The sequence below is a fragment of the Rhea pennata genome, chromosome 16 (assembly GCF_028389875.1).
Source record: "Rhea pennata isolate bPtePen1 chromosome 16, bPtePen1.pri, whole genome shotgun sequence".
Taxonomy (NCBI): Eukaryota; Metazoa; Chordata; class Aves; order Rheiformes; family Rheidae; genus Rhea; species Rhea pennata.
Window position 1 is genome coordinate 14677497 of NC_084678.1, and position 9890 is coordinate 14687386.

The 9890-nt window shown below is 46.9% G+C and overlaps 1 protein-coding gene across 1 annotated transcript; it reads right to left on the reverse strand.

The window, feature by feature from the left end:
* Positions 1–3985: 3985 nt before the first annotated feature.
* HRH3 (histamine receptor H3) lies at positions 3986–6501 on the reverse strand. Its single transcript, XM_062589283.1, has 3 exons — positions 6291–6501; positions 5775–5941; positions 3986–4867 (listed from the first exon to the last, which is right to left on the reverse strand). The coding sequence occupies exons 1-3, from the start codon at positions 6499–6501 to the stop codon at positions 3986–3988; spliced, it is 1260 nt and encodes a 419-aa protein (XP_062445267.1).
* Positions 6502–9890: the final 3389 nt, after the last annotated feature.

A 9890-nucleotide genomic window follows, 5' to 3' on the forward strand; every position in this document is an offset into this window, starting at 1 on the left:
TCATTGAAACATTTATTTCCAAGCATGCATACATGTGTGGGTACAAGCAGGGGCATATATACGTATATAGTCTCTCAAATAAGATGAGATAATATACTATGAAGCATTTTAGAAGATCACCAAATTATGTTTACCTAAAAACTGTTTTAGAGGGTAATGATGCTTTACTTCTATCTTATTTGAGAATTTATTGTTCTGGAACTATGTTTTTTGCTCATCCTGACAATGCTGAATTGTTGGTGTTCCAGTCCCTAAAGTATAGGACACGATTAAAATATTACCTCTGTCAATGTGATGGAAGCATCATTGATTTCTCCTGTTTCCTTTTCCCAGTGTCCATGGTTTTCAGTTTTCACTTTATCATGCAGGAATAAAAGCTATGACTGTAAATCTCACTGTTCCTGTTTGGAAGTGAATTGGACAACTTCTTCTGCCCGTAGGGGTGTCAGAGACCACACAAATACTGCGCAAAAGGCTCGCAATGAAATGTATCCATTTTGTTACTCTTTGGGACTTTCAGACCAAATGCTTACTTCATCCTGACAGCACAAAGAAAAGCACCAATAGATTTTAAATTATACAGAAATAAATTGATGTCACTGTTGGGAATCTAAGAAAGCAAAGCACTTGTAAAGGTGGTATGTGTGCTTCAGCACAGGTACATCATAGTTTTCTCTGTTCTTCTTGCCTAATAATATTTTAATGTATTCGATGTGTATTGGAATGTGGAAGAAATTTAAAAAAGAAAAGAAAAGAAAACCCTCAGTCATCTTCACATTTTATGCTACTAGAAGGTCCAGCTACCAGTCCTTGCTCAGGCAAATGCCTCATACAGGAAAGACTGATAAATTCTTTGTTCATTCATTATGTTTGGGTATATTTCTGTGAAAAACAAAGCAAGCTCCCAGAATCGGAGGATGGAAGGAACCCAACCAGGTACTTTGTGCTGTAACTGATTCAGTTTTGTTAAATAACATAACTGGTGTCTATTTTGACTTAAAGGTTTCCAGAGAAAACTATTTTACTAACAGATGTAAGGACTAAGCTTTTGATAATTGCCTGCAGCATTGTGCTCGTTTTGGTGGCACACAGTCAATGTTTATTTGCTAGTAGGCTGAGGACTGATGGGCAGAAATCAGAGTATCAAATGGGTATGTGTTCTACAGGTGCAAGAAATATTCTTTTGTGTTATATAGGGGCAAGAAAGAAGTGGTACAGGAGCAAGCATTGTGGGCATAACTTAAGGAACTGATTAAAGCTTCCTGGAGAAAGGTGCCCCTTTGAATGAGGGACGATCACATGGTATGAGGCCTACTTTTGTTTTGCCACCAATTTAGCATAATTTTAATAGATGGTTGGCCTCTACTGTATTTCAGAGACCTTCCACTGACCTGTAGAAGATCATGTAGCATGGTCTCTTATTTTTAAGATTAAAAGAAGATAAAATCCTTTTTCTGGAATGTGGAGAAAGTAACTGCTATTTAATACCAAGTTGTAAAAACAGAGACAATAATCCGTCCACCCTTTTTCTTTGGTATAATGTAACTGTTAGCTTTTCTGTAAGCTGAATAAATGATCTAGTAGTCCTATCTCTTCTTTCCGAACAAATGAAGAGAAACACAGCTGGAAACTTGTAACATGTTCGTATTATGATTTCAGTATTTTTATGTAGACCAGTATATTTTACGAGTCACAGGAAGAGTTAGTGTTAATGTAACCTTTTCACATCTAAATTGTGTAAAACATGCTGTACAAAAGAACTAGTTAAAGAGTTAAAGGGTATGATTTTGCCATGGAGTTAATGTGCTATCAGGATAGATCACAGATTTCACTAATCTGTGGTAAGAGAAATCTAGCTGAGGAGCTTGTTTTGGGATTGTTTGTTTGTTTTCCAAATGTACAGGCTTTAATTGTGTCCACAGACAAATCTGTAGTCTGCTTTTCAATTGGATTTGTAATTTCCAATGATGCCCTGTTTACTATAAAGTATTTATCAAGCTTTGTATAAAAATACTTTACTGAGGTTCTCAGAGGCTGGTGAACATAAAGAAAGATTCAAGCAGGAACAACAATGTGCATACTAGCTGTTCTTAGTACACTTATTTCAAAGGATATATTTTAACTCATGTATAATGGTCTGATGGGATGTTACAAGACTGAAATATCTTATACACTACACAAGACATCATTTAAAACCTAACTTCATATGACAATATTAATCTATTCTACAGGTATCACTGGAATAAAGTTCAATAGTATTGTTTCTTTTATTCCTACCAACAGCCAAGAATCAGTTTGCTTACAACAGCTAAGTGTAATTGGCAATCACAACATCATAAGCTTTTGGGGACTACTTTACAGTATTCAGGTTTCTATTTGTACATGTAGTTTTCAGACTCACAATTTTGAGCCCCCCCCCCCCCCGTACAATACTATTAGATATGAGCTTTTGCCATGGCAACTAATTATGTATTTGTATTACAATAGCACTGAACAGAGCCAATAGAGATTGGGAGTTACAGTCTTTTGCTTTATGATCATACTACCTCTGTTTCCACAGAGATTATAGACTAAATAGGCAAGTATGAAGTGTGAGATGGGAAACAGAGACAAAATACCCAAGGTTTCACATTAAGACTGAGTGAGAACAGAACTCTGGTCTCTTGAATCTGGTACTGTATCTGCGAAACTAGTAGACTGCTTAAAAGGAAAAGGATTTGATGCCTGTGTTACTTGGATCAGCGAGGTTAGTCTCTGTTCAAAGTATGTTTTCCAAACGAAGCACGCAAGAGATTTGGAGCTTGCTAAAATTAAGAGGTCTGGAACTAACTTGAAAAGCAGAATGCAAACTTCACTTCTACTGTGTTTTATTCTACAACACATTGCCAAACAAGAATTTTTATGATCTTACAGGAGATATTTGAAGACACCTTTGGGTCATCAAGAGAGAGACTATACAGAGAAGCTGACACCCTCCACGCAGGCACAACCTCTTTTTCTGATTTGGCGGGACGCCCAGCATCTGTGAGGACCAGTGACTACGCTTGCTTTTGCTGGGCATCTCCAGTCTGAAAGTCACTCACATTGTGTTGCTCTTCTCCATCCGTATAGTACATTGCAAAGCCATTCGAACAGCTGACAGTCTAAATGGGGAAAGGCAGACAAGTCCTTGTGGGACATGGGACCATGCTTGAGGAAGGTAAGCTTTCCAAAGCAGGCAAGATTGACTAGAATACACAGAAGAAGGGACAGGAACCGTTGGAAAGGAGCAGAGAGAATTGCTGCCATAGGGGGTGGGGACATTGGCTAGTGTGTGGCTGTCTGCAAAGGAAATTTTATCAGTTTTGAAACAAGAATCAGGAAATGCCAACCGGGTGCTTGAGGATGCTGGGGCCTCCTAAGTCTGGCTGTAAACTCCTTGGGGCAGAGGTTTGTCCCTTTTGAGGCAAATACCTATCACACCATCTGTGATAGGGATCTAGATTATGGCTGTAGTTGCAGCAATAACGACAAATGAGGCGTTTATTCTCTTGAAAAAAAGTTTGAAATTCTGCATCATCAGATATGCCAAATATTATAAGTGTAAGAAAAAAACCCTCTCAGTCACAAAAATATCTGGTTTGAATGCAAGTAAACTGTAGTTCAGCCCAATATTTTTAGGTTAGATATTTGTATTTGTTAATTTTTTTCTTTAAAAATGCCGATGCCACTCTGACTGACTAGGTGGCAGCAGAGCTCTTTTATGGCATCTTATGGTAGAGGATGCAGATTTTGGGAGCGTAGTTAATGTCAAAAACTTACCTGTCCATTCTATGTGTTTTTGTTGTTGATGAACTGGAAGAAATTAATATTGATCTCACTGCTGCGTTCCTCACATCCCCCCAGACCAATGCCCCCAGATTCTTCCAAGGAAGCAAACTACAGTACTTTTCTGTAAAATAAGTGAATTAAAAGAGGATCTTCTCCTCCATACATACGGCTGGGTTCACTTCCAGCAGTTCTGAAGGGGATTGTGAGGTTGAATCTTTAGCTTCTTCGGACAGAGGAGTTTAATAAAAGCTCTTCTGAAACTGTAGTGACAGAGAGGGTATAGGGCAGGGTTAACAGCAGAGTTGATCCACAACAGCCAAAAGGAAGTCTCATACCAGTAATCAGAGATGCAGTGGCCATGGCAGCCAGCACGGATGATCATGAGGAGAGTGTATGGTGCCCAGCAAATCCCAAAAATGCCCACAATTATTGCGAGCGATTTGGCCACTTTCTTGTCTCTAGAGAGCCTAAAGTGTTGAGTCATGCTCTGGGAGACTATCTTCATTCGTTTTTCTAAGGACAGAGTAGATGCTGAGTTTTTACAGCTCTTTTTGTTGTAATACTTTGGTTTTCCAGAGCAATCTGGGCTTGTCAGTGCATCTTTTGCACTCACGCTGGCAGTAGAGGCTGCGTGTTGTGCTTTGCACTTAGAGAGGTTGAGGGTTTCATCTGGCTCCTTCTGCTCGCACTTACGGCATTTCAAAGAAAGCTTTTCTTCTGGGCTCATTTCCATCTCTTCAGTGAAGGACTGGTTGTGTACTTTGTGGAAAATATCCAGGCGTATTTTGGTACGCTTCTGTATGTTCAGGTAAATGCTCAGGTTGAAAAACATTACACTGATGAAAGGGGTGAAAAACTCCAGTGTAGAGGCTGTCATGAGAAAATACCAGTTGTAGAAAAATTCAGCATAGCATTCCCCAGTGGGTATGATACTCTGGCCTGATATATACTCCCAGCTGATAATGGCAGGTCCATAGAGCAGGAATGCTAATACCCAAACCATCACCATCTTCAGCACTGCTTGCTTGGTATTTCCTTGCTGGGCTCTGTAGGCAACCTGCAATGGGGATATCTTTTCTTAGGAATGACCATACTCACCAACTGGTTGAGACTCTTCATAAGTGAACTGTTAGCATTTCTAGTAAAGTTGCTAGGCAATATCCCAGCAGTGTAACAAATCCATATGCCACAGGCAACAGGAGCAGTTGCTAGATAAATCGCACTCCTGCAGGGAAGACTTAGAACCCTCATCTTGCAGCTCCAAAAACATACTTGGCAATTCTCACTGGAAATGTACTGACTTGGTTCAAGCTTAGCAGTCCCTTACCTGAGTCATCCATATCTACTCTCTGTAACTCCTCGGCATTAAGCTCCCAGGCTAGGCAGAGATTTTGCTCTGTCTCTCTCTGAACTTGGGCTTGTTGTAGCTAATCTGCATCATATTAGGAACCAGGGAAAAAACAAACGGCAATGAATCTGATCTGCCTGTAAGTTGCGAGCTACCTCCTGCAAAATGCTAAGTATTTTCATCTTACAGCTGAGTACCCAAACACCTCAGAGCAGTGACCTGCAGAAGTGGAACCGAAATCTACTGCCTTGGTAGCCAAGGAGAAGCTAGAAGTCCAATTGCAATCCACTCATTTTTTTCTTGGAGATAACTAGCCCCTGGAAGCTGGTAATAGGTCTACTTAGCTCACTGACTCACTTGTATACATCTTCCCTTCTCTGTCTGAGAAGGGAATACCTGCACAATGGGGTTTGAACCTTAAATGATTTAATTGTGCCAGAAATACTAGTCTGAAACCACAACTGAATTATGTATTTGTGGATAATTATTGCTTTCCACCAGCAGGCTGAAAGATTCATAATTTCTGGAGAATTCAAAAGGCTTTTAATTATTGCAATGAATCCGGAGAATAAAGCAAGGAGGGAATATTCCCCTTTCAGCTGCCATGAGGACTCACCGCTCTTGTCACAGAGAGAAATCTGTCATAGCTAATCAGTACGATGTTGAAGACCGAAGAGGTGCAGAGCAGGTAATCAACTACCAGCCAGAGTTTGCAGAGGCTTCTGCCGAAGATCCATCTCCCTGTCAGCACATAGGGCACGTACAAGGGAATGCAGAAGGCACCTGCAACCAGAGGCGTCGGTTCACACTGAAGTACCGGAGTCCGCACGGTGGCTGGCGCCGGCGGAGCACGCAGCTGCCTGGCGCACCGCGGCCACGGCCCCGGAGCGACCAGCGCCGGGGCAGCCGCTCGCAGCCGCGGGGCTCCGGGCACAGCGCTCCGCCGTGTCCCAGCCCCGCGGGCCGTGCAGCCCGCCGGGCGCCGCGCTGTCCCCCGGGGCGGGTGGCAGTGGAGGGGACCCCTGGGTGCTGCTGGAGGGGAGGCTGGCGCTGCCGGGGGTTTTCTGCCGCGCCGGGGAGGCGGCGGCGGCCCCGCGGGCGCGGAGCTGCGCGGAGCCGGGCGGCACTTTACCTACTAGGAAATCCGAGATGGCCAGGTTGAGCAGGAAGAAGTTGTTCGGGGTGCGCAGGCTGGAGTCCACCACGAAGGCCAGCATGACCAGGGCATTGCCGGCCACGGTGACGGCGATCAGCAGGGCCATTAGCGCGCCCAGCGCCGCGGTGCCGCCGGCGGCGAAGCGCTCGGCGGCGGCGGAGCCGTTCAGCGCCCCGCCGCTCTCCATGGTCCGCGCCGCGCCGCGCCGCGCCGGGCCGCGCCGGGCTGCGCCCCGCCCCGGCCCGCCCCGGCCCGGCCCGGCCCGGGGGACGGGAGCCTCGCGGCCGCTGGTCACCCCTGCACCGCCCCCCCCGAGCACCCCTGCATCCCCCTCCCCGGGAGCACTCCTTTATCCCCCCCCCCCGAGCATCCCTGAATCTCCCTAGAGCCTTCCTCTAGGAACTGAGGAATTCACACACACACCTCCGAGCATCCTTGCATTCTCCTCCCTGGGAGCACCCCTGCATTCCCCCAGGGCATCCCTGCATCCCCCAAAACATGCTTGCATCCATGTCTGGGTGCACTGCTGCATCCCCCCCCCAAATCATTCCCACATCCCTACGCAAGAGCACCCCTGCATCCCCCAGAGCATCCCTGCCTCCCCATGTAGCATCCCTGCATTCTTCCTGAGAGCATCCCTGCATCCCTCCAGTGTATCCCTCCATCCCCTAGTCCATCCTGCCACCTCCCCAACAGCACCCTTCCACCCCCCCAGAAGCACACTCCCTCCCTGTGGAGCGGAGTATCCCTCTCTCCAGCCAGGGCATCCCTTGGGATGCCCCAGGCCAGCCCGCCTGCCCCCTCCTTGCCCTGCTGGTGCTCCCTGCCCTGCTCTGCTTCGGGGGGGCGGAGGGCCCGGGGTGCCCTGCCTGGCCGGGCGCCCGCCCAGGGCCGTGGGCGATGCCGGGTTGCTGCGGCTCTCTGTGGTGACTGCTCCTCACGGGGCCACGGCAGGCTCCCTGCCTCCATGCCGAGGAGTGGAGGCCGAGGCTTAGTTTGTCTTTAATAGGATGTCGGCCAGGAGTCCCCTCGCGCAGGCAGAGCCAGGCCTGGCCACGCCACCAAGGAGTCCTGTCCGCAGCCCTGGGCCCGGAGAGGGGCTTGTGATGCTCTGTCCTCCCCACCCTCCCTGAGCACTTCATAGCTGAGGAGAGTAGCTTTGGGCTACAGCAGACGATGCTCGAGGCTGAAGTTACCCACCCTGGAAAACCCAAGTGCATGGTGCCCGCTCCGGACTGCAGGCGTGGAAGGCTTTGCACAGGTATCGTGTCACTGTGAGGATGGTCCCCTTCCTACGGTGTAGCCACTGTTGGAGAAAGGTGCGGGAAAAATGCAGCACAGCAGCGTTAGAAACCTGAGAAACGCGCTGCCTGGAGATCCCGGCAGACGCCTTTTTCTTTCCTGGGAAATCTGGTAAGTTGTGCACCTCTCCGACGAGCAGGTCCCACACAGCAGAGCAACGGCCTCTTGCTCTCCCAGAAACACGCGTGGAGCCACCGCCCTGGGGGTGTGTGCCTCGCCCTGGCTACTCCAACCTCCACGGGGGAGCCGCCGCGCGGGGGGCCGGGGCCGCGCTACGTTCCCACGGGGGAGCCCGGGCCGCGCCGCGTTCCCACGGGGGAGCCGCCGCTCGGCCAGGCAGAGCAGAGGGCGCCGAGGCGGCCCGGGGAGATGAGCCCGCTTCCAGCCGGGGATAAGCTCGGAGCTGAGGTGGAGGTGGTCGGTGCGCGTTCGGGAACTTTCTGCTCGACCTCAGGGGTGCTTTGAGGAAGAACCGATCCCAGGATGAGGCTGAGCGGCCTCCCGCTGATCCGGTGCTGATCCGGTGGCGAACGGCGGATCAGCTCCGTAATTCTGCCGCCGTCACAATCTGAGGGGATCTGCTGGATTTTAGGCATATCTCCTCAGATGTGATGGAGAAAGCTCTGTTTTTTTTGTTTTTTGTTTTTTTGTTTTTTTTTGATGATGTTTAATGAACCAGTGGGCCAGTTTATGATCCCATGTTATTTGTAACCTCCAGATATTCAGAGAATCATTAATATTCATTAAAATGTTTACAAATGCCAAATTACTGCATGCATGCTGCAGTGGTATCACCATGAGCTGTTTGCTGTTTGTTAGCTGTCATTCGTTATTCACAAAGTTTTTGACGTTCAGACAAGAAGCAGAGATGTATTTTGTACCTAAGGTAATTTACAAAGTGGTTTGCAAAATGCAAAATTATTGTTTATCCAGAGTAATTTGCCTGGAGTGTTAGATAAATCAGAGATGACAGAGCTGAGCAGGCTATAGTTTTCCTGACCATGATATTTATCTGTTGCTTCAGTAGAAGGCCAAAAATACATTTAATATACTTAAAAAAAAAAAATGGTACCATGATAGTGAAGCAAATGAAATTGTCCAACTCAGAAGTCAAAGCAGATTGAATACGGGTATGCAAGTGGATGGTATGATGGAATATGCTTAGCTTAACTTAAATATGAATTCTGCAGGTGTTCTCTATCTTTTAAAAAGGTAGAAGGGTAGTATGTGACCATTTTTAAGGCTGTCTTTTAGTGACAGAGAAGTCTGCACTTGAAAGTTGTTTTGGATTCATGCAGTGAGCGAACGAGGAGTGAATAACCCTCCTGTAGGCTGGCTGTGCTGGGGTTTCTCCGTGATGCTGAGCCTTCAGGCTAAGAGACAAATGGCTTCTGAGACCTCCCAAGGTCTGGGAAGCTTGAGCCTTCGATGTAGTATTGCGGCAGGCCCAACGCTGGGTGCAGGCCTGGCAAAGTTTGTGCGCTACCACATCAAGGCTCAGTGCCTCAGGACCAGCTCCTGCTGCTGGGTTTGCTAAACCTCGCTGTGAGCATCTCCTCCTTTGGGGAAGGGGCAATCAGTCTGACTCACAGAGCATTTTGTACACGCTGTGTACGCATGTGGCTTAGTGACGATAGCTTCTGGTTCTGCTGTTTATTATTTTAGTTTGGAGGTCCTGGAGGGACCAGTCTGGAGTTCCCTTTGTATACATTTCCTCTGTTCGGCGTCTCATTTCTGTTTTCTCTTGTGACTTGCGGGATGCCACACAGATTTATAAACTGGACAGAAGTAGTATGATGAATTTCTCTCTTCTCCCAAACTCTCTTTCAAATAAACGAATTTTCAGTGCAGGCTGATTATGCGGCCATTGGTGCAGGGACTGATCTGCTCTTCCCAGCAGGGCACCTTTTTTTACAGGTCAAGATTAATTCTCCTTGTTTCTAGAATTTAGCATCTTGTAGTTTCATTAAATATCCATAGTCCCCATGCTATAAAAATGCAACAGTTTTATTATTCTCTCAGGTCAAGACGTTTTCAGTCTTGAAAGGGGTTCCTTGAGCTACAAGATGCATGTCACAGTCCACGCTCAATCTGAGCCTATCATACATGCCTCTGTATTGTCTTAGCCCACCATCACTTTGTCTTCAGGTTACCTCATGCTTTTGTTTGCAATTCAAGAAGATTTCAGATAACATATGCCCAACACTGGATGCAGAGGATCACACTACAAAACTCATTTTCAGATTCTTAGCAGTGTTGTAGGGATGCTGAAGT

Bases quoted from the DNA above. Each gene is read 5' to 3' on its own strand.
- HRH3 (XM_062589283.1), bottom strand. From the start codon at position 6,501: ATGGAGAGCGGCGGGGCGCTGAACGGCTCCGCCGCCGCCGAGCGCTTC. The intron at 5,942-6,290 runs GTAAAGTGCCGC...CTCTGGTTGCAG, and splicing joins CATCTCGGATTTCCTAGTAG to GTGCCTTCTGCATTCCCTTG. The intron at 4,868-5,774 runs GTGAGTCCTCAT...TCCCCATTGCAG, and splicing joins TTCTCTCTGTGACAAGAGCG to GTTGCCTACAGAGCCCAGCA.